The sequence below is a fragment of the Dermacentor andersoni genome, chromosome 6 (genome assembly GCF_023375885.2).
Source record: "Dermacentor andersoni chromosome 6, qqDerAnde1_hic_scaffold, whole genome shotgun sequence".
Taxonomy (NCBI): domain Eukaryota; kingdom Metazoa; phylum Arthropoda; class Arachnida; order Ixodida; family Ixodidae; genus Dermacentor; species Dermacentor andersoni.
In genome coordinates, this window is record NC_092819.1 from 108,121,872 (window position 1) to 108,146,745 (window position 24,874).

The 24,874-nt window shown below is 44.2% G+C and overlaps 1 protein-coding gene across 2 annotated transcripts in view; it reads left to right on the plus strand.

Moving 5' to 3' along the window:
• LOC126522316 (uncharacterized) overlaps positions 1–24,874 on the plus strand; it is a 73,821-nt gene that overhangs the window by 34,998 nt on the left and 13,949 nt on the right. Inside the window, exons 6-9 of one of the 2 annotated variants that reach the window (XM_050171044.3) lie at positions 5,747–5,915; positions 13,074–13,211; positions 18,724–18,852; positions 19,611–19,755. In XM_050171044.3, the coding sequence (XP_050027001.1) occupies positions 5,747–5,915; positions 13,074–13,211; positions 18,724–18,852; positions 19,611–19,755 (581 nt within the window). The remainder of the gene's footprint in view (positions 1–5,746; positions 5,916–13,073; positions 13,212–18,723; positions 18,853–19,610; positions 19,756–24,874) is intronic. The other variant, XM_055066345.2, reaches the window with a different exon arrangement.

Consider the following 24,874-nt stretch of genomic DNA (forward strand, 5'->3'; position numbering starts at 1 on the left):
CTCTGTGCTGTGCTCCTACGTACAGCCCTGATTGGACGAAAGAGCTCTACTTTTGATAGTGGTGCCAACAGCTTGTGAAATGAACTATAGGAGCCGTCGCTTCGGCAAGGCCAATCGTCGTCACAGGAATCCAATTACCAAAAATGTCATTCCTGTGTGACGCCTCCCTATAGCCTGTGTGACAATCCATTGCATAACTCACTTTAGGCTTATAGATATCAAATTCGATTACTTGCCACGTTACTCTGCGTTCGCCGTTGTCACATAAAAGAATTATTCCTACATGCGCGTAGGAACGCTTCCAGTGGGTAAATCCGGAGAAAAAATAAATGATTTCAAATTATGCTATTGTTAAATCTGTCACACTAGGATCGAATGGCAAAAGTTGTCCCAAGTCTTATAAATTACTCTCGCAATTAAGATAATGAGGAATATATATATATATATATATATATATAATATATATATATATATATATATATATATATATATATATATATATATATATATATATATGTCTGAATATATGTAGAAGAATAAGAATGGACTGGGGTGCGTTTGGCAGGCATTCTCAGATCAGGAACAACAGGTTGCCATTATCCCTCAAGAGAAAAGTATATAACAGCTGTGTCTTACCTGTATTCACGTACGGGGCAGAAACCTGGAGGCTTACGAAAAGGGTTCTACTTAAGTTGAGGAAGACGCAACGAGCTATGGAAAGAAGAATGATAGGTGTAACATTAAGGGATAAGAAAAAAGCAGATTGGGTGAGGGAACAAACGCGAGTTAATGATATCTTAGTTGGAATCAAGAAAAAAATGGGCATAGGCAGGACATGTAATGAGGAGGGAAGATAACCGATGGTCATTAAGGGTTACGGACTAGATTCCAAGGGAAGGGAAGCGTAGCAGGGGGCGGCAGAAAGTTAGGTGGGCAGATGAGATTAAGAAGTTTGCAGCGACAACACGGCCACAATTATTACATGACTGGGGTAGTTGGAGAAGTATGGGAGAGGCCTTTGCCCTGCAGTGGGCGTAACCAGGATGATGATGATGCTGATGATGCTGCTGCTGCTGCTGATGATGATATGTATATCCGAAGTGGTGCCCCACTCTTCAGACAGTTGGTTTTTACCTGACTGTGTTTTTCGCAATATCCGCGTCTTGAATTCGTTGCGAACAAGCTGTGTTAGTTCTTCGACGCCTAGCGTAACCTGGTCACACAGCTCGTATCGTAACGAGGCCATAAAAATGCGAACGATGAAAACTTGGAGATTATCGATAAAGATTAGGACATCAATTCAAATGGATCGCAATCATGACAACGCTCTCTCTCTCTAAGCGAACAAGTTTTGATCATAACAACTTGGACTCTTTAGTAGGGTGAAAAATTGGGCCAGTTGGTCTATGGCATAGTTGGAATTCCGGACGCCGAGCGCTTAGACGAAATACCCCGAAAATATTGACACTCCCATTTCACTGTGTGTGTGCCATTCGCACGCCGAACTGGATCACCGCGGCACTAACAGCGCAAGAAAGCACGGAAATTCTACTGAGAGCAATATTTTGCACATTTCCCTATTCAGTGTAATTCATTATAGACTTATGCGCGCACAAAGCCAGGACGTCCAACGAAGAAAGGACGGACACCATGCGCAAGCTTCCACTGGCTTTTATTGTGGCAGCGATATATATATATACGCTTCCACAATCAGGATAAAAAAACAGGCAGGCGTAAAAAAAAACTGCACAGGCACATGCGCCGGCGAAACCAAAACTTGTCACTGTCGTACCGTTTCACCATCCCAAAACCTCACTTCCTTATCACTTACTGCTACAGACGGGGCACTCAGAAATCTGTGATGATGCCGAAGAAGTTCTCTGTCCTCGACCATCTCCCTGGTTAACCGAATTATGTGATAAAATAATATCGTGCATCTGTTAAAGATAGGATAGCAACCATTGCATGACATGCAGTGTTCTGCCGTGTGGCCTTCGATGCCTTGCTTTACCTTGCGACGATGTTTTGCTAGCCTCTCATTTACGCATCGGCCGGTTTGGCCGATATAACACATGCCGAACAAGGGAACCCGATATACTACCCCTTCTTTACATGCAACGAAATTGTTTTGGTGCTTTAACATGCATTTTGGTTTTTCCTTCTTAACTGGGCAGCTTTTCCTACAGTCTTTCCAGCTTTTTTTTTTTTTTTGGGGGGGGGGGGTGGTGGGCAGAACAAGACATTGACATTAGAGCGAGACCCTATCTTCTTCAGGTGATGTAAAATTTTATTGTAGTAGGGAATGACAACCATTCTTTCTTTTCTTCTGGCTTTTGTTTTCTTTGCTATTGCTGCGGGGCGTTGTTCTGTTTTCATCCTTGCCTCATTTTTCTTTTTGCGGTACATGCTTTCAGCGACTGCTACAATAATTGTTTGTGAAACCTGCCTCTTTCAACCCCAAAATTTGCGAGTAGAAACTTGGTTTCATTAGGTGATGGCATGACTTTTGAAGCGCTTTCGACAAACATAAATGTGTAATATTTCTTTTAACTAGTATTCAGTGTGCAGGTAAGAAATGAAGCAGAGGCTTTTTTGTGCTAGGTTCATACATGCAACACGGGTGATTTGGCTCAAAGACAATTCTGATGTCAAGAAACTTGATGCTCAAGCATCTGCGCTCAAGCATCTGACGAGTTATACTCAAAGGCTCTGGACACCTTCCAAACATGTTAAAATAGTTCCAATGAAAGCCAGTTGAAGTTTGTGCATGGTGTGTGCCCCTTCTTCGTTCGACGCCCTGTCTTTGTGCGCGCATAAGTCTCTAAAGAATCATGCACAACCAACTAGCCCAAACGTAACGCTTCTGATCTATGCAGTCTGGTTCCTGCACTTGTGAGCCAAGTCTCTCTAGTATCCGCATGATTGACAAAATCGATGGCGTATTAGATAACGAAGGCCTATTTCAGCAGAAAAAAGCAGGATATTTCTATCAGTCATATGTCAGTGGCCCTGCGCTGCAATAAAAACAGATTCATCACGTTTTTTTACACTTTATGCGTGAATTTTGACAATTCATACTCTATTGCAATCTGATTTGTTATCGGTAAGCAGACGTGTTTGCGCCACGCTTGGACTTTCCTCGGAAAAAGTACCAAGCCTGTGCTCTGAGTAAATTCAGTTGTGAGTGACGTTCTTTTCTGACTTGTTCGTTACTTGTTCTCGCGCGTTTTCCACCGCATGAAGCATGAATCAAGTAGCCCACCAACACGTAGTAATGAACAGCTCAGTAGCGCGGGAGCACGACTCTGATATGTCATCATCATCATTTATTAATCCTTAAGGACCCTTAACAGGCATTACATAGGGGGGGGGGGGGACAGTATTGAAATAACATATAATGGAGCGAATGCTATTCAACAATGAACCAACTACGTTACAAGTACAGAGCGCACGAAAGAAAATAGGGGTACGGTAAAGAGCAGTGGCAAACACAAGGCGAGAACGGTAAAACACAAGAATTGGATGGAGCAAGTAATTGGGAATAAGCTAAGAAACGAAGAGATACTTCATAATAGAAGATTAACACCCAACCGGGCGTTGAAATACAACTCAAAGTATACAAAGCATAATGTAAATCAATATCTTCTATTGGGAAATGCCTGTAACGTAAAAATGGTGCGAGAAAACAAAAAAAAAATGTGTAGTTCCCGTCATTTAACAAAGCGCTCAGTTGAAGACTGCCTGAATTTTTCTGGATTTCTCTCAAGAGCAACTGCTTCGGGAAGGCGATTCCAGTCTTCAATGGCTGCGGGAAGAAACGATTTCTTGAATGCAAGAGTCGAACCATGAAAGCGTTGGACGCTGTTGGAGTTGAACAGGCAGCGAGAAGTTCAAGCGGGAAGAAGCAACAATGTACCATGCAGGTTAGAGAAGTGTTGATATAGCTTATGGAAAAGGCGGAGTCGTGAGATTCTGCGTCTTACTGCTAAAGGGGGTAGTTCAAGAGATTATTTAATGTGGGTTACGCTGAAATAAATCGGCCAGCACGATCTTGGAACGACTCGAGAGAGGTAATTAAATATTCTTGGTAGGGGCTCCAAATGGGAGAAGCATATTCAAGTTTGCTCTTAACGTAGGTTTCGTAGGCTATTTTTCTGATTTCCGGCGGGGACAGACGTAGTGTTCTTTCAAGTAACCTAGCGACCTTGAGGTATCAGTTACAACATTCGAGATATGCTCCGACCATGTCAGTTTACTGTTAATGAGGACGCCTAGGTATCGGTAAGAGCTAGCATGGGATAAAGCTATAGAATTAATTGAATACTGAAAGAACAGATCAGTTTTTTTTGCGTGAAACAACCACGCATTTGCACTTTGAGGTATTAGGCACCATCAACCAGCGCGAGCACCACGTTTCGATTAGGTTTGGGTCGCGTTGTAGCAGTGATTGATCAGTACTGTTTGAGATTCGATGATATACAACGCAATCATCTGCAAAGAGGCGAATAGATGACGTTATTCAAGATGGCGAGTCATTTATGAAGATAAGAAAGAGAAGCGGGCCAAGAACTGATGCCTGAGGGACACCGGATACTACTTGTGCTGCTGTTGAAAGCTTACCGCCAATGACTGTGAACTGAGATCGTGCTGTTAGAAAGCTTTTGATCCATGACAAGGTAAGCGGGTCGAGGTTAAGACAACTGAGTTTGGCCATGAGATGACGATGAGCTACACGATAAAATTCTTTTGAAACATCAATGTAAATGACATCGGTCTGAAAATACGAATCCAAGTTCAAGTTAAGGTCTGTAGTTAATTCGAATAATTGTGTTTCACATGATCACCCGGGGCGAAAGCCGTGCTGCTTGCGGAAAAAGAAAGAATTATTATCGAGATGACTGGCGGTGTGGGAATATAAGACGTGTTTCATTAATTTACGTGCAACGCATGTCAGCGATATAGGCCGATAATTTGACGGGTCTGTGCGGTTGCCCATTTTGAAAACCGGGGTTACTTTCGCAGTCTTCCAGTCGTGCGGAATTTCACCTTCTAAAAGAGACTGCGCAAAAACTACCTGCAAGATGTGACTCGACACGTCCTTAGTACTTTTAAGGAATTTTTCAGGAATATTGTCAAGTCCCCGAGCACTCGAAATTTTTAATTCGTTAATGAGGCAAAAATGCCTTCAATTGTGATGATGACCGGAGGCATTGCACCAAAAATGTGGTCTAGGCAGCGCCGGTACATCATGAACAGGTTCGGAGATGAAAACAGACGAGAAATAGGAATTCATCGCATTAGCCCACTGATCAAGTGGAACGTCAGAGCCATCTGGATGAACAAGCGCAATGTTATGGGACTGATTATTTGGTTTTAAAATGGTCCAAAATTTTTTGGGATTAACAATAATTATATTTTTTAGATCCTCATGATGAAATCTCCGTTTCGAGTGCCTCAAAAGACAGGCATATTCGCGCAGGCAATCTGAGTATTTATTCTACTTAGATGCTGAGGACGATTTCTGAGCGAGACGATACAATCTTTTTCTTCTTGCGCGATAGTCTCTTTAGCGAGTTGGAATACCAGGGCTTGCCTGCATCGCCTCGAATGTGTATCAGAGGGACGTGTTTGTCAATTAGATATTGAATTTGGTACTTGAACAGCAACCAGTTACTCGGCTTTTATGTCTGTATTGTGTTGCGCTATTTACTTTGTTGACGCCGCTTGGCCTTACCTCTTTGACTAGGGAGGCGGAAATATTCTACGAGGGAGATGTTTACCTCGGCTGGAACCCTGTGACCCATGCCGCTGGTTTCGTTCTTGCTGCGTCCGCCTTGTGTTCTGGAGCGAGAGTGGTGCCATCGAGGAGTGGCCTACCTGCCAAGGACTTCGTCCAGACTGTCAACAAACACCAGGTAGCCTTTGCACTAATGTCGGCACTGAGCGTCTTCACAATTGATCCGCTGGATCCTGCACGTCGCTTTCTTCTTTATTACCACGAATGGAGCCACGAGTCAGATTTCAGATGTCTTAGCAGCAAGTAACATTCCCGTTTGTTGATCACTTGATAATGCACATGTGCACCAGCAATCACGCAAGATCGATAAAAAAAAAGACGTGAATTCACGCGTATGCGAGCAAGTGCACATTAATCGGACTCTCCCTGAGAAACCTCCAGTAATTTTTAGTAGGTGGCTTTCAAGAAAATAATTAAAAGTAAATGTCCAACTTCTTTCTCCTAATTGCGAAATGTGCATTAGAGTCGCAGAAAATTGTAAGAAAGGTCGAAATGAGACACACTTCCAGCGACGTGCACATTTTAATATTTCGATTTATATATATATATATATATATATATATATATATATATATATATATATATATATATATATATATATATATATATATATATATATATATATTTCGTTCCCAGCACGGGGGGACAAGAGCGGAAAAGTAGCAGTGTGGGGATAAAAGAAAAGAAAAAAAGACCGAGAGAAAAATAAGAGGGGGGGAAGCCAGGGCGGCACCAAGACAGAGAAAAAAAAGAGAGAAAGAACAAGAAAGAGGAAAAAATTTTAAGAAAGACGGGGGCCTGGGGGCGCGTTGGGGATGCGGGAGCTTAGGAAGCATTTAGGGGTATCGTTGGCGGCATGTTCTTGTGGCATTAGAAGAGACGGTCAGGCGGTCAGTGCGCGAGTAACACAAAATAAAAATAAAAAAAAACCTGAGTTGAAAGAGTGACTTGAGTAGCATAGCAGCAATACGTCGAGTAATTTTGATGTAGTTAAGATGGCGATGAGGAGTCTGCGGTGCAATGTATGAGGTGACTGAAAGGCAGCGGCATGGTCTTTCAAAGGGCATTGCCCCAGTCGCTCAGCATAGGTGTCGTTACGGCGGCATCGAGAAATGGCGATACCCTAGGTTGAGGCGCCGAAAAAGGCACATTGACTTCGGAATATGTTGGTGAGGGGTTTCAAAAAATATATAATGAAAAAACAAGGGAAAAGAGAGGGGGGACCGAGACCGGAATAACAAACAGGAGGGTAACGTGCGCAGAAGCAGGCGGGGGCAAGTGTACATGGAATAAGGGGTTTGTACAGTTGATGTAGGAGTAAAAACCTGAAAGAGTATATTAAATCGAGTAGTAGACAGGAAAAAACTTTTTTGCTAATGGAAGAGTAGGTGAGGTTAAGAATTAAGGTTAGCTGGTGGCATAACTTGCTTTGCGTCTTGGCTGATGACATGAGGATTTCAGATTTAAGTTACCGCTTTTAAAGATTCTAAGTTGCCGCGTGCCAAATTAATTCCCGTCGGGTGTAGGCAATTAAACTTCTGTATCAGGTATGACTCCGTATACTTCCTTTCGCGAGGGGAACGGAAATTTGTTTGTAGTATATAGAGCCTTGCTTTGTGAAATATAGGACCATGTTCATTAAAGTGGCTGGCCACTGCTTTGGGTAAATTGTGTTTTGAGTCCGCGCGGTGTCCGTTGAGTCTTGTGTGAATTGTTGTCCAGTTTCCCCTATGTATTGTTTGCTACAAGCGGCGCATTCTAGACAGTAGACTAGAATGATGTGTAGGTGAAAGCCGAGGTTACCTTGTGTGCGTAATTCGACGCTGTACATTTTACTGTAGTAGTAGATTGAATATGTTTGCATGTAGAGCACCTGGGGCGGCCACAGTGATTAGTTCCCAACTTCCTCTTTGTCTTTGGTTTGGCGTGTACAAGAACATCTTTAAAATTAGTGTTGCGTCTGTAGGCTACTCTGGGAGGGTCGGGAAAATCTTATTAAGTTTCTGGTTGCTGGTGAGAATTGGGTAGTATTTACTGAGGATGTTATTCACGTTTGGGAGTGAGTTTGAGAATTGAGTAGTAAGAAGAGGCGTTGTTGTTCTTGTGATCCTCGAGCGGGGCTTGAGGACCTCGGCTCGATCAAGTTTGGTTGCAGCGGTGTAGACTGTTTGAAGGTCACTGTTTGGGTGGTTCCTGTTTGATAGGGTTTCTTTAAGCTGATCTAGTCTATCTATGTAGTCTTGGTTTTCAACGCAAATGCGACGTAGTCGTGTGGCTTGGCCTTTAAAGGTGCCTTGTTTGCAATGTCTGGTATGGTGGCTGGTATATTCCACGTACTGTTGTTTGTCGAAAGGTTTCCTATACAGTGTTGTCTTTAGCTCCGTATTGTCAATGTATATTGTTGTGTCCAGAAAGTTGATGCTCTCAGTTGAGAATTCTGATGTGAATTTTATTGTTCGGTGAACAGAGTTTAGAAATGCTACATATTTCTCTAGACTGCCTTGACCATGTCCCCACATTATGAGTATGTCGTCTATGTATCGTATGTGTGTGTGGGGCTTGGCAGTGCAGCGCGCTAGGAAATCTGTTTCTAGAATCCCCATAAATGTGTTCGCGTAGGTTGGTGCAAACGGCGTACTCATGCTTTTACCATGTATCTGTAGATAGTAACTCTCCTCAAATTCAAGGAGAGACAAGTAGTCTTCAGTAGAGTGTTGTGCATTGTATTTAGACAGCGTTTATTTTATCGAAGATAAACCATCAGGAATTGGAATGTTGGTGTACAGCGCCGTTACATCTAGTGTTGCGAGAATTGTGTTGTGGGGTAGTGAGCCTTTACTATTAATGTCCTCTATAATTTTCAGCAGGTGGGGCGTATCTTATACTACTGACGGAAGTGCTTTTGGCAAGTCACCAAGGAAGTGGTTATGGAATGTGGAGACGCTCTCTGTCGGGGTGTTGTTGTTTAATACTATCGGATGGCCTGGGATAATAGCAGTGTATAGTTCAGCGGATGAAAGTTTATGAATTTTTGGAAGGAGGTAAAAACGTCCGGCAGTGTTGATGTTTGGTTTGGGAAATTTGTATTCTGACGGTGTTATCAATTCATCAGCCAAAAGTGATTTCAGCAGCCGAGGTCCTCAAGCCCCGCCCGAGGATCACAAGAACAACAACGCCTCTTCTTACTACTAAATTCTGAAACGCACTCCCAAACGTGAATAACATCTTCAGTAAATGCTATCCAATTCTCGCCAGCAACCAGCAACTTAATAAGATTTTTCCCGGCCCTCCCAGAGTAGCCTACAGACTCAACACTAATTTTAAAGATGTTCTTGTACACGCCAAACTAAAGACATAGAGGAAGTTGGGAACAACTTCCTGTGGCCGTGCCAGGTACTCTACATGCAAACATATTCAATGTGCTACTACAGTAAAAGCACAGCGTCGAACTACGCACAGAAAGTAACTTCGGCGTTCAGCTGCACCTCAAGCAACGTAGTCTACTGTCTAGAATGCGCCGCTTGTAGCAAACAATACATAAGTGAAACTGGACAACAAATTCACACAAGACTCAACGGTCACCGCGCGGACTCAAAACACAATTTACCCAAGGCAGTAGCCAGCCACTTTAATGAACATGGTGCTATATTTCACAAAGCAAGCCTTTGTATACTACAAACAAATTTCCGTTACCCTCGCGAAAGGAAGTATACTGAGTCGTACCTGATACACAAGTTTAATTGCCTACACCCGACGGGAATCAATTTGGCACGCGGCAACTTAGAATCTTTAAAAGCGGTAACTTAAATCTGAAATCCTCATGTCATCAGCCAAGACACAAAACACACTATACCACCAGCTAACCTTAATTCTTAACCTCACCTACTCTTCCATTTGGAAAACATTTTTCCCTGCCTACTACTCGATTTAATATACTCTTTCAGGTTTTTACTCCTATATCAACTGTACGAACCCCTTATCCCATGTAAACTTGCCCCCGCCCGCTTCTGCGCACGTCACCCTCCTGTTTGTCATTCCGGTTTCAGTGCCCCCTCTCTTTTCCCTTTTTTTTCCTTATATATTTTTTTGAAACCCCCTTCACCAATACATTCTGAAGTCAATATGCCTTTTTCGGCGCCTCAACCCAGGGTATCGCCATTTCTGGATGCCGCCGTAACGACGCCTACGCTGAGCGACTGGGGCAATGCCCTTTAAAGACCATGCCGCTGCCTATCAGTCACCCCATACATTGCACCGCAGACTCCTCGTCGCCATCTTAAGTACTTCAAAATTACTCGACGTATTGCTGCTATGCTACTCAAGTCACTCTTTCAGCTCAGTTTTTTTTTTTGTGTTACTCGCGCACTGACCGCCTGACCGTCTCTTCTAATGCCACAAGAACATGCCGCCAACGATATCCCTAAATGCTTCCTAAGCTCCCGCATCCCCGACGCGCCCCCAGGCCCCTGTCTTTCTTAAACTTTTTTTCCTCTTTCTTGTTCTTTCTCTCTCTTTTTTTTTCTGTCTTGGTGTCGCCCTGGCTTCCCCCCCCTTTTTTTTTCTCTCCGTCTTTATTTCTTTTCTTTTCTCCCCACGCTCCTACTCTTCCGCTCTTGTCCCCCCGTGTTGGGAACGAAGCTCACAAACGTCGGACGACAGCAGTCGTTTACTCTGAAATCTCTCCCTTTAAAACCAGCAGCGAGCGACAACACCAGCACCTGACGTTACTGCACTAACCGTATAAAACTAACATGCCGAGGATGACGAGGCCGCCTTTGCGAAGATAGGTCCTCCTATCGAAACGTTGACCCGCCTTTCTGAGGCACCTTATCCCTGTTTATTAACTTCATAATAATATTAATGGTGTTTCTACAAAGATTTGAAGTAATTTGTACAAATAGTCGTTTTGGCACAAAAGGGCGGTTCCTTCGGAGACATGAGGTCAGCAGTGGCGACCACGGGGTGACGAGTGATATGTGGTAATTCGTAGCTAACTAATATATATATATATATATATATATATATATATATATATATATATATATATATATATATATATATATATATATATATATTATTTACCTTCTGAACATTTAATTTCAGCGGCTTCCTCGTAATCGGGGAATTGAAGCAAGCTCTAAGTGAAATTAATATCAACACTTGGATTTGGAGAAAATACGATCAGCTGCTGAAGGGCGGCATGATGACTTTTGGCTATCAGAGAGTACGAGAATGAAACTGGGAGGCAGAAGCGAGCGCGAAGCCGTGCCACTGGAAGCGATGTTCTGCTTACATCTCCCAGCGGCAAAGCGAGGGTGTGCGGATCAACGCACTGCGACAGCGAAGAACACGGATATGTTTAAGAACTTAAAAGTGAAATAATGACCGTTTGCTCATTAGCGACTATTCACCATGTCTTACCCATTACCCTGTCACCATAACCACGTCCGTGTACTGTGCGTTAATTAGGCGCACGGTAAAGAATGCCAGGTGGTCGAAATTATAGTAGAATCCATATCATGGCGTGCCTCTTAATCATATCCTGGTTTTGGTCCGTAAAAGTCGAGTTTATTAACGGTAAAAGTTGCTTCTCAGTGCCATTGTTTTCTTTATCAACTCCTAGTGGCGCTCTTTCTCAGGTTCTGTACCGTTTTTCTTGCGTGATTGCATTTCGAAGCTCAAAACTGAATTTCTTGTGTCCGTCAGTGCAGCGCTTCTGTTACGTCAATACATTGGTCACCGTCAGGCCGCCAACTAATCATTAGCTTCATATTTGCCATATGTAAGGCAAAGATGAAGCAAAAAAAACGACAACCATTCCACTCTGTGCAGATGGAATGGCAGCGAAAGCTGATGACAGTCAAAGCCCTCAAACGAAAAGCGAAGTGCTTTCGCTGCCATTCCATCTTTAAAGATTGGAATGGTTGTCATTTTTTGGGGGTTGCGAGTTTGGCGTCGTTGCTCGTTCGGAGGTGCCCCGGCTCGCGGTTGTTATTTTCTTTCAGCATCGCGGGAACGTTCTTCGTCAGCGGTCGTTTCGCGCCGGCACCGTTTATATTCTCGTTGCACATCCCTGCGGTGCTCCTAGCACGCATGTTGTTCTTCGGGTGTACGAACTATACGTGTCCGTTCAATCGATAACGCAGCTGTTTTTATCACCGATACCTGTCCTGCTTATATACTGCGATAGCCTTGGCGTCACGCTACTGTTCAGGGCGAGCGTTATAATCTGTTCGCATTTTGACATCTCCGCCTCTGCAATGTACCCTCATGGGTTTGTTAGAAATTGCTATGTCCTATGAACGTGCTTTTTTCGTCCGGTAATTGCTATTACCGGACGAAAAAAGTACGTTCTTACCCTTGTGCCTGGGACCGTTTTGGGTCCCACGTGTGACAAGGGTAGTTCAAGGGTGCGTTACAGGTTCCCGAGCCCACATGGGTATGTGCCATTGAGTTTGGATCCTTTCTGCACTAACACTGGGCTCGGCCCCATGTGATTATTTATTTCTGTTGATGGACGCCGAAAAAACTACGGAAGGCTAGTTATATACAGCTTTCGCTGTAAAATTTACGTGCCACCATATCCAGTAATAAACCTGTCTCTACTTAGGCCCTGTGTAGTCGGTAAGTGGACCCAGAAACCAGTGCGATATTGCACAGCTGTGGCTGTTACCAATACGTGCGGTATTTTGCGCCATACATATCCTCCGACGAATGGCATCTTTACATGCATGACAGCCTGCCTCTGTCACAACAATTGCGTTCTAATGAAAGGAATTGCTTATATCACTTGATTTCAATTTGCTCTAAGCTTCGCGACACCGCTGAATCGATTTCGGCCAGTACTCGTAATGGACGGCATCATCTGGAAATCCGCAGCTCAAAGAACTTTTGTAGGCAGTAGATTAGAGTGAAAAGCGGTAGGGTTACTTTCTCAACAGAATGCGTTAATTGAATATTTTTTGCTTTCCTACAGACAGAGTATCTTCCGTTAACGACGGCAGGAAGCAAAACAAAACAAAAAGCACTCCTTGCATCATGTTACTTCTATCAGTGAAACGCGGAATAACCTTATTGTTGCTGTAAATGCACACCTCTTTAAGCGCGTTGGCACGCATAAGGTACACTTCTGCTCTGTAAAACATTAACGCTGAACAACCCAATGACCTTACCGGAAGAGAAATTTGCACCTTGACCCCTTACTTATGGAACACATATAGCAGAGGAAGCTCCGCCGTTAAGATATCTGTCTGTTTCATTCCACATCTCCATCCAGGTTACATCTATTGTGGCATTCCCAACAGCGTTCCGCAAGCTTGTATTCGACCTGGACGAAGGCGCCGTGCCCACCATAAAGCGGATACTCATGTGCGGCACGTCAACTGCCGAGGAAGTGTACCAGAGGGTACTGAAGGTATGATGAGCAGTGTCTGTCACGTATTCGCCACATATGTTCCATTAGGAAGAGCGAGCCTGACACTTGTACTTCATTCGTTGCACAGTGCATTCTCAATAACTTTATCTAGCGAGGCGAGTCTAGCAGTGCTATTGGAAGAATTAGAAGGCAGTAAATGGGATATAATAGGGCTCAATGAAGTTAGGAGGCCAGAAGAAGCATATACAGTGCTCAGAATCGGGCACGTCCTGTGCTACCGGGGCTTAGCGGAGAGACGAGAACTAGGAGTAGGATTCCTGATTGATAAGAATATAGCTGGTAACATACAGGAATTCTATAGCATTAACGAGAGGGTGGCAGGTCTTGTTGTGAAACTTAATAAGAGGTACAAAATGAAGGTTGTGCAGGTCTACGCCCCTACATCCAGTCATGATGACCAGGAAGTCGAAAGCTTCTATGAAGACGTGGAATCGGCGATGGCTAGAGTGAAAACAAAATACACTATACTGATGGGCGATTTCAATGCCAAGGTAGGCAAGAAGCAGGCTGGAGACAAGGCAGTGTGGGAATATGGCATAGGCACTAGGAATAGCAGCGGAGAGTTGCTAGTAGGGTTTGCGGAACAGAATAATATGCGGATAATGAATACCTTCTTCCGCAAGCGGGATAGCCGAAAGTGGACGTGGAGGAGCCCGAACGGGGAGACTAGAAATGAAATAGACTTCATACTCTGCGCTAACCCTGGCATCATACAAGATAAGGTGTGCACGTGCTCGGTAAGGCGCGCTGTAGTGACCACAGGACGGTAAGAACTCGAATTAGCCTAGACCTGAGGAGGGAACGGAAGAAACTGGTACATAAGAAGCCGATCAATGAGTTAGCGGTAAGAGGGAAAATAGAGGAATTCCAGATCAAGCTACAGAACAGGTATTCGGCTTTAACTCAGGAAGAGGACCTTAGTGTTGAAGCAATAAACGACAATCTTGTGGGCATCATTAAGGAGTGCGCAATAGAAGTCGGCGGTAACTCCGTTAGACAGGATACCAGTAAGCTATCGCAGGAGACGAAAGATCTGATCAAGAAACGCCAATGTATGAAAGCCTCTAACCCTACAGCTAGAATAGAACTGGCAGAACTTTCGAAGTTAATCAACAAGCGTAAGACAGCTGACATAAGGAAGTATAATATGGATAGAATTGAACGAGCTCTCAGGAACGGAGGAAGCCTAAAAGCAGTGAAGAAGAAACTAGGAATTCGCAAGAATCAGATGTATGCGTTAAGAGACAAAGCCGGCAATATCATTACTAATAGGATGAGATAGTTCAAGTGGCTGAGGAGTTCTATAGACATTTATACAGTACAAGTGGAACCCACGATGATAATGGAAGAGAGAATAGTCTAGAGGAATTTGAAATCCCACAAGTAACGCCGGAAGAAGTAACGCCACAAGTAACGCAGGAAGGCAGCTGGGGAGGACCAGGTAGCAGCAGATTTGTTGAAGGACGGTGGGCAGATTGTTCTAGAAAAACTGGCCACCCTGTATACACAATGCCTCATGACCTCGAGCGTAGCGGAATCTTGGAAGAACGCTAACATAATCCTAATCCATAAGAAAGGGGACGCCAAGGACTTGAAATATTATAGACCGATCAGCTTACTGTCCGTTGCCTACAAAGTATTTACTAAGGTAAATGCAAATAGAATCAGGAACACCTTAGACTTCTGTCAACCAAAGGACCAGGCAGGATTCCGTAAAGGCTACTTATCAATAGATCATATTCACACTATCAATCAGGTGATAGAGAAATGTGCGGAATATAACCAACCATTATATATAGCTTTCATTGATTACGAGAAAGCGTTTGATTCAGTCGAAACCTCAGCAGTCATGGAGGCATTGCGGAATCGGGGTGTAGACGAGCCGTATGTAAAAATACTGAAAGATATCTATAGCGGCTCCACAGCCACTGTAGTCCTCCATAAAGAAAGCAACAAAATCCCAATAAAGAAAGGCGTCAGGCAGGGAGATACGATCTCTCCAATGCTGTTGACAGCGTGTTTACAGGAGGTATTCAGAGACCTGGATTGGGAAGAATTGGGGATAACAGTAAATGGAGAATACCTTACTAACTTGCGCTTCGCTGATGATATTGCCTTGCTTAACAACTCAGGGGACCAACTGCAATACATGCTCACTGACCTGGAGAGGCAGAGCAGAAGGGTGGGACAAAAAATTGATCTGCAGAAAACTAAAGTAATGTTTAACAGTCTCGGAAGGGAACAGCAGTTTACGATAGGTAGCGAGGCACTGGAAGTGGTAAGGGAATACATCTACTTAGGAGAGGTAGTGACTGCTGATCCGGATCATGAGAGTGAAATAATCAGAAGAATAAGAATGGGCTGTGGTGCGTTTGGCAGGCATTCGAAGATCATGAACTGCAGGTTGCCATTATCCCTCAAGATAAAAGCGTATAACAGCTGTGTCTTACCAGTACTCACATAGGGGGCAGAAACCTGGAGGCTTACGAAAAGGGTTCTACTTAAATTGAGGACGACGCAACGAGCTATGGAAAGAAGAATGATAGGTGTAACGTTAAGGTATAAGAAAAGAGCAGATTGTGTGAGGGAACAAACACGCGTTAATGACATCTTACTTGAAATCAAGGAAAAGAAATGGGCATGGGCAGGACATGTAATGAGGAGGGAAGATAACCGATGGTCATTAAGGGTTACGGACTGGATTCCGAGGGAAGGGAAGCGTAGCAGGGGGCGACAGAAAGTTAGGTGGGCAGATGAGATCAGGAAGTTTGGAGGGTCAACATGGCCACAATTAGTACATGACCGGGGCAGTTGGAGAAGTATGGGAGAGGCCTTTGCCCTGCAGTGGGCGTAACGAGGCTGATGATGATGATGATGACATTCTCAATTTGTGCAGAGCTAGGAGTTCGGAAGAATGCAGGGTAAAACGCACGCAGTTGCCCTGTGACCACTTTACCATTCTTGTTTTCCGCGACAATACGTCTCATAGTTCTGGATTGTACCTCAGGTGACGTTATTTGACGCACTTGCGCGATACTGAGACCAATTTGTTCTTCCGCCATTTATTATTTATTAGTTTATTAGTTAATCAAATTATTTATCCCTCAAATTCCCCAATTAAGATGCATTACGTGAGGGGCAGGACTTTTACGACAGCAAACGTTTCCTCGATGCAATTCTTTATATGTATAATAACAGCATCCCTCGACAATTTATTGCAGGCTAATTCAAGCAATAAAAACGCATATTTGCTCTTCCATAAAATACATGCAAAGCGCAACTTTTGACTCCATTTTCATTCATGGCTTAATGATTACTTCTACTCCCCATGATCGCCACAATGTGAACGTACTCTTTCCTAACATTGCCATCTTGTTGACGTCGTTTCTTTGGAGAACTAACCAATGTAATGATCTACTTTCTCATTGCTTGAAAATAGGTGACACATATTCAGGTCGAAATGGCGTTAGCTAACATGACTTTGTAGGAAATGTTTGCTTTCTTATGGCTACTTGCTCCTAGTAACCCCAATGAATCATGCTTTTGTGACTGTGTGTTAAATATGCGTAAATGAGGAAACTATTTAAAGCTATATTCCTCTTTAAACCTTCCTACTCCTGCACCGCGATAATCTTCCACATTCATACTCCCCTTGTAAATTCTCATATTACTCAATCTCAGGATTGCCTAAAGATACAGTTGTTCATCTAATTGCATTATCACATGCAGTGAAGTTGCCCATAGTCTTAAGGCGACAAAGGGGAGGCAGTATATTGGAGAGCCGAAATCGAGAGAGCATGCGACCGGAAGAAGAGCGCATCCATTGACCGTGACTTAGTGTAGCTCTCGCGCGCGGAGAACCATAATAAGTGTTATGAAGCATTCGCTTTTGCCTAACATGACAACGCCAAACACGATAGCTCTTCCAGACGGAAACCATCGGGGCTGTACAAGGTGTGAGAAGGCTGACCAATGTTTCAGGTCGGAATAATAAACGTGCTTACGTGGTATTTAGACGAAGTACCTATGTCATCAGAGCATGTTTTGCTAGAGCGACAAAATCACAACGAAAAAATGCGTGTCATAAAAACCACCTGGAGGATCTTTATTTATTTATTCGTATATTATTTATAATACGACTTACATCGTACGTCTCTTAAGCGGAAGAAATTGTAGTTTAGTTGCGGATGAGCTACGGCAGCACGGATAACATATTATACGTGCAGTAAATTTTGCCTGCTATTGAGTTTATCACCGATACTACGATGGGGCAATACGAAAACTGCTTTCACGTATTAAAGCAGCCCGAAAACACTTTTTGAACATACAGTAAGACAGCGTGGGCGATCTGTAGGAGAGGCCGCTCTGAACATGTGTGCAAAATATTGCTGCACTGCATGCAGCCAGAAATTTACAATCTACTGTCAAACGCAGCGAAGAATCTCTCAGTTTTCCTTTCGCTTCTGCAATGTTGTCATGCAGCGTCATCGGAAGCAGCTGGCTCACCAAAGCTGTTGGCTGATTTCGTAACCGCTAGAGCATTCTCGGTAATACCTCACTGTTAGTTTTGAATTACATAAATAAAAAACAACAATTATATGTGTGCGTTCTTGAAAAGACCCGGAATCCGATTTCGTCTTTACGTGGACTCCGATACGGCCGGGGCATGCAGCGTCGCGTAGCCTACCGCGGCGGCCACGGGGTGGCGCGACGAGCCTTTTCGCCGATTTCGACGCCGCGACACACGACTTTTAGCCGGGGCTTTGTGCTTGCTCTTGGTTTCTCCGCTGTGCAGCTTGCAGCGCGCTAGCGGAGACGAAAGGAGAGAGAAAGTATGATATTACTGCGATAATCGCGTTTATATTCGAGGGATTAGAAAAACACTTGCGGATGAGCTTCCTGAGACAACGTCCTCGAATAGTAAGGCCATTCAATGATTAGTTAGAAAATTGGTTCAGGGCCCCTTTTGGTCACGAGTATGACTCGCCTATGTGACGTAAGCTACATACGAAAGTCATCCGCCGGGCTTCGGTTATACCTTCCTTAGGTGATGTGACTCCCCTTTCTTCAACAAGTTCCCTGCTGTCAGTCGCAGCCCCGAGTTGGCCGCCGTGCTCTACTGCATATCGCCTGATTTGGCCCCCCTTCTTCTTCCGTAATAGGCCACCAGTTTCCTGTTCTGCGCATCGCGTTACCTAACCAAGTCCGCATTTTCTCCGTTATGTCAACTAGGATATCAGCTACACTTGTTGGATCTCTATTTATTGCTGCATTTTCCCTGTCAGTTGTTTCCTGACACACGTTAACTGGGAGGGCGCATACTCGAAAAGCCAGCAAGGGTAACGGGGATTGAGCGAATACGGAGTACTGATCGTTTCTTTATCATATTTGACTTAGGCTCCGCCTTCGCGTTTTATTATTCGCAAGAACTTCATCGCAATTATTATGGCGTATATGCGATAATCCCAACTGCCGCATCTTTGCCGTACAGGTATTTCAGCCCAAGAGCCTGCGCAACGGATACGGCCTCTCTGAAATCGTCGGCTATGCCTGCATGACAGCGCCAAATACGATAGGTCTTTCTGACGCAGGTCACCCTGTACCATCGGTGCAGTACAAGGTATGAGAAGGCTGAATCAATGCTTCAGGTGAATATTAAACGTGCCTACGTGGTATACAGACGAGGGGTTGCCTTCGCCTTTAGTATTCAACTATGCGACCATCAGATTTCTGTCAGAGGGCCTGATCTTTGAACGTATGATAAAAATGTCGCTTCCTCGGGATGCAACCACAGCTCGTAAACTGTATTGTACGACGAATACAGTCCTTGCAGCGTTCGCCGTTTAATTAACCAGCAACGCATGGCCTGGAGGCCCAGAGAAGAACTAGCGACATACACGATTCACTCATCCTTCCTGTGGCTAACATGTGGTGATCGCTCTATAACGAAAGGAGATCGACTTGACTGTTGAAATACAGGAAAGTATAGCAGGACACAGACCGAAGATGTGTGCTTTATCGTCAATTCTTTATCAGGCAGCGCATGAAGACCGAGAGGTTGCGGGACCTGTGTTCAGGACGCTTCAAGTGAATCTTATTGTGACATAATAATGGCCACCTTACTTAATATGTAAGAACACTGCTGGTCTGTGTCTTCAGATCTGAGAAAACATCTTGAGCATTCACACGCACTTTTTTAATAATGATTTTTTTGCGTTTCGTATTAACAAATTTTCTGCACTTTGCATTTATCATATGTCTATCCTCTTCATTATGAGTAGCTTTAACTGTCTTATCAAATGCATCATTCTGTTCTTTTGAGCTTTTTCTTCAGTCTATATGTGGCGAATAACTGAACTCACTTATCGTGCACCGCAGATTGTGGACCACGTAACAGGTCTTCCACTGGGAGCCGGCGAAGTGGGTGAAATCACATTTCGAGGACCGCATTTAATGAGACGCTACCATAACAAGCCGGAAGCTACAGCGGAAGTTTTGGACGAAGACGGATGGTTTCGATCAGGTTAGATCACTATGCTCAGAGAGTTTAGAATCCTAAGATATTAGTAGTGTTGAATTGCGGATGTTTAATTGTGAGAGGCAGTCATAGAAGTCTACTGAGCAGAATATACATAGCGGCGTTATTTCTAAGATATTATGTATTCATTTACTTTATTTATTTTCTTAAAGTGCCCAAGAACAGCTTTACGTCTTAGTATTGGTGCACTTGTATTACACAAAGAACATAAAGCCGAAAAACAAACAAGATTATCTCAAACAACAGTGGTACGAAATGCAACAAAAAGTTGAATTATTCAGAAACAGAAGTCACATAAAGAGCAAATAGTTGAACTGAATATATCAAAATCATCATGCAAGTTATTTTGTTGTGTTACAAGATGTGTTACAGCGTTAGAGGTGCAAGAGGAATTCAAGTAGAAAATGCTAGTATTACACAGGTTATGGCGAGGCACGCAGCATTTTACAGCTGAAAGTAACCGCGGACAGGAGAAGTGGTTGTGTAATAGTTTATACAGAAATAAGTAATCACGGTTTTGCTGCCTTGTTTCCAGGGGTCTAATATTAAACATGCGCAGCACACGCTCATACGCATAAAGTACACGGCATCCTGAGATAGCTACAGTAGAACTTCTATCGAGTGGCACCTAAATGAACGGTAATGCTAGCGCCGCTACACAAAGGCTTTCCTCATCCCTTGGACCCCCTCGATTTATGCATATAATAGTATTATATATATATATATATATATATATATATATATATATATATATATATATATATATATATATATTATATCGAAGCAGGTTCTCAATAATGGCTGTTGGTTGGTTAGCACCGCAATTTTCTCCTATCCCCGTAGTCTTGCAATGCATTAATGTGTCGAGTGGAGATCGTGAAAGCCACGTTTTGTTTGGCAGTTGCGATGTTCATTTGTTTTATCTCTGTTAAATATAAGCGTAGTAAAGTGATACGCGGATAATACATTCATGTAGACTCAAAATCAAAAACAGGACTATCATATGAGTAGGTCCATGGGGGTTATTGATAATTTCAAATGGTTATTTCGTTTATAAGTTTCAGCGGACGCCATTCGAAGGAAACGCCTTGCGCTTGTTTTTTATAAGTTAGAGGGCCAACATACTGAATCGCGAAATATTTAGACAATAACGTTTCGGTAGAAACCATCTCCCGATACTTGGCGCCCTTTGGCCATCCCTCGCCTCCTGCACCAATGAAATCCATATATCCTCATCAACTATCACCGGATAAACCACATCGCTCAAGACAGGTTTGTATAAAATCTGTAGTCATTCTGAGATTCTCATTGCTTCGACTGTATGCGACATACACTGCCTCGGTCGAGAGACAGCTGTGTCTCGCTCTTTGCGCTTTTATGCACGCATATAATGCGTGTGTTCAGTGCACAAAAGCTACATAAACGTTCGTGGATAAGTGCTCATACAGCGTACCAGTTTCTCACGGCAGTGCTTGTGCCAGAATACTGGCACCCGAGCGAGACAGATTTTCACACAACCTTGTGGAACAATCGAAAGCTTCTTTACCGCTTGGCAAATGCTTATGCAATATTTCTGGAAAATTAACTAATGTGACAGCGTAACAGCACGTCTAAGTACACATGTCTGTGTGCCACATCCTACAAAATAAAACAACATGCATAAGCAGCGGCTGCCGCAGATGCGATGATTTCGATCAGTGGCCGATTTTGATGAGGCCGGTGGGGCGATTGGTGGTGCTTCGTCGTCACGGCACGATTACGCAACTGGCCACGTCGACTTTAATAGCGGGTTAGGTGCTATCAGCATTGCCGGATTCATAGAACATACCATTAAATACCGCGCAAGAAAAAAGGGCAGTGTACACCAGTGATGTGAAACTGACATACAATTTAAGGCGTAGCGACGGAAAACGCTTTTTCTTCGTGGCGTCTGAACTTATGTCATAGCGCTAGAACGAGGCACATTCCTAACGCCATGAGAGAAAGTCTCTGTCGTCGCGAAAGAGAGTTCCTGTTGCGACGTCAAAATCGCTCTTGCGATCGGAAAATGTTGTTGCAACTCCAGAGCTCTTGTTGTCGCGGCAGAACGTTTCTGTTGCGACTTCCGAACTCGAAGTTATTACGAAAGAATGTTTGTCTTGCGACGTCAGAATTTCTGTCGTAACGTCAGAAATGTCTGCCACAACTACAGAAACGTCAGGAAGTTCTGTCGTAGGACAGAAGCTTTTGTAGTCGCGACAGAAATTTTTGTTCTCTTTTCGACTGGGAGTAGTTTAAAAGACAATTCAAACACCGTAAATATATTTAGCTACACGGTAACCGAAAAATGTCTAGCTAATGCCTGTTCAAATAAAATTTTAGTCTCTGATCAGAAAGAAAAAAAAACGATAACTGAATGCATCAAACTCCACGAAGATGGTGTGCTTACCTAAAGAATATACTAGGGAATTGAGAGACCAATAACGTTATTTAGTGTCTGCCAGTTTAGGGGTATAAGCCCAAGCCGTAAACGGCAGCCGGTAGCCCTTGGGCGCAGGCGGCGTCCACGGCCAGCTGGACGGCCCAGAGTTTGTCTTACAGGGCCGAGCTAAGCAGCGCGGTCTCCCACTGCTCATCATTAGTTATTGTGCGACCCTGTGTGGTCGCCCGATAGCAAGTCCATAGAATGTCTGGCAGTTCCGTCCGTTCCTTGCATAATTCACACTTATCGGAATACTGCCATGTGTACCAGTGACTATAAGCAACCGTGCTAACCACTACTATATACGTATTCGTTTGAAGGAGGCGCCAGGGTGTCGCTTGCTGCTTAGAACGTGTTGGGTGCGCGGGAGGTATTGGGCCCTTTCCGATCTGCAATGAGTGGCGATATCCCTTAGCTTACCATGCGGTCTTCTCTCGACTCTCGCGGGGGCATCTCGGTGGCTCGGCGTGCAAGTCCTCGAGCCCCGGCGCGAGCCACCTCGTTGCTGGGGAGAGCAATGGGCGCGTGCGCAGATCATTTAGACTGTCCGCTGGTCGTGAAAGTTAACCAGAATCCGTTGTGCTTCCGGTGAGATGCACCCACTCGCGATGTTGAAGACTGTGGCTTTGGAGTCGCTGATTACATATTGGCTTGTGTGGAAGCTATTCCTAATGCAACCGCCGACTCCTCGTCTACTTGGGCGTTCTCAGTTCGAATCCAGCCTCTTACTCTGGGATCATCATGCGCGCCTACTCACGTTGTACATGTTGCGGTTCGATATTTACTCCGCCGCGTCGACGTAGGCCACGTCATGACAGTCTAGGAACTTTTTCTCTATATCTCTCACACGTTCTTCCCGCTTTTACTTGTAGTGTTCGGGATGCATGTTTCTAGGGAGAGGTGATATCTAACATGGTTTCGTAGGCCGTGGGGAATGTTTACCTTTGGCCGGAATGTGATAGGTAGCTTTTGTCGAGTTTGTGGAGTATGCCACTGTCCGTAGCGCTCTGTGCGAATCTTTCGCATTGTGCTATCTTATGGGCTTCTATGATTTCTTCAAGTGTGTTGTGGATACCTGGTACGGTAGCTAGCTGGGCGAGTCGGTACATCTTAATAACTATTACACACAGTGCGCACTAAAAACACGGACGACAAATAGACAAACACGAGTGCTGACTCACGACTAAACCTTTTTGTCGTGAGTAAGCGCTCGTGTTTGTCTATTCTTCGTCCGTCTTTTTAGTGCGCGCTGTGTGTATTAGTTATGTGAATAACTAAGGCTAGGAGTTTGTAGTTCACCGTGCGTGTGGGAAACACTATATCTTATGTGTATGCCTTTCTAATGATACCTTGCATTTTTATCTTGGAGACTTGGAGTTTTACGTAGGGGGCTACTTGCGGTATGTGGCTAAGAACGAAGGCCTGTACTGGGCGTACCACGTCGGCCTCCTTCATGCCACAGTGACCTATGGCTGTCCTCGAAATTAGCCTCATTGTTTCTTGGGCACTGTTTTCTAGCATTTTGATGGTGTCCCCGTTACACCCTGTTGCTGGTACGCGAACTCCAATTTCTCTGATGTTGTCGATCAGGGGTATTGGGTTGCCATCTGCTTTAAATGTAATGTTTTGTTTGACCGTGGACCTCTTGCAGCTCCTGCGCGTCGGGCGGTAGAGCAACAACTCTGCTTTCTGCGGTGAACATGCCAGCCCTCTATTTATCACATACTTTTCAACTTTATGTATGGCTGCTTGTACAGTTTCTTCTATCTTACCGTCGCTGCCACCTGTTACAGCGTGATGTAGTCAGCGCTTCTTCTGTCTCAGTCACGTCCCATTGTTTCGCTCTGTTAATCGTTTTCTTGAGATGTAATCAGCATACAGGCTATGCCGCAATGCTTCAATGGAAATTGGTTCAGCCGGTAGGCGTAACATAGCTGCACTGAACAGAAATTGAAAGACGAGCGATGCCTGTAGCGTGCCCCTGCTACCGAGTTGTGTGTCTTCCGATCTGATCTCGCGTGTTGTGATTTGCGTGATGAGGTCCGAGAGGAAGTCCTTAACGTACGCGTAGGCTCGTCGACTAACTCTTAACCTTTGTAGGTTTTCTAAAACGGCTTTGTGTGTGATGTTGTCAATAGCCCTCGTGAGATCCAGTCAGTCCAAGAAAACTTTGGTGTCCAACGTCCGAGATCCCACGTCTATTATTTGATGTTTAATTTGTAGCATAATGTCTAGTGTGGACAGCTTCGGCCTGAATCCGACAATAGTGCGCGCGAAAATGCCGTTGTTGTCCATGTAGTTATATAGTCGCGTGAGGACCACGTGCTCCAAAAGCTTGTCCGCGCACGATGTTGATGAAATGGGCCTGCGATTTTTCAGTTGCAGCTATTTGCCTGGATATTGGATCATTACCATCTGAGCGGTTTCCCTTTGACTTGATATGCTGCATTGCACCCAGCATTCGATCAGATAACTAGTGAGCCGTGATAGATTTATCATGCAGATTTCGCAGGATCTTGTCACTGATTTCGTCGGCGCCTCGGTCGTGTGGCGGCATAGTGGGTTGAATAATCCGTTGCAACGTCGATGTATTTATTGCCAGCTCTGGAGGTAGGGAAAGGCCCAACAAGTCGAGGCCAACAC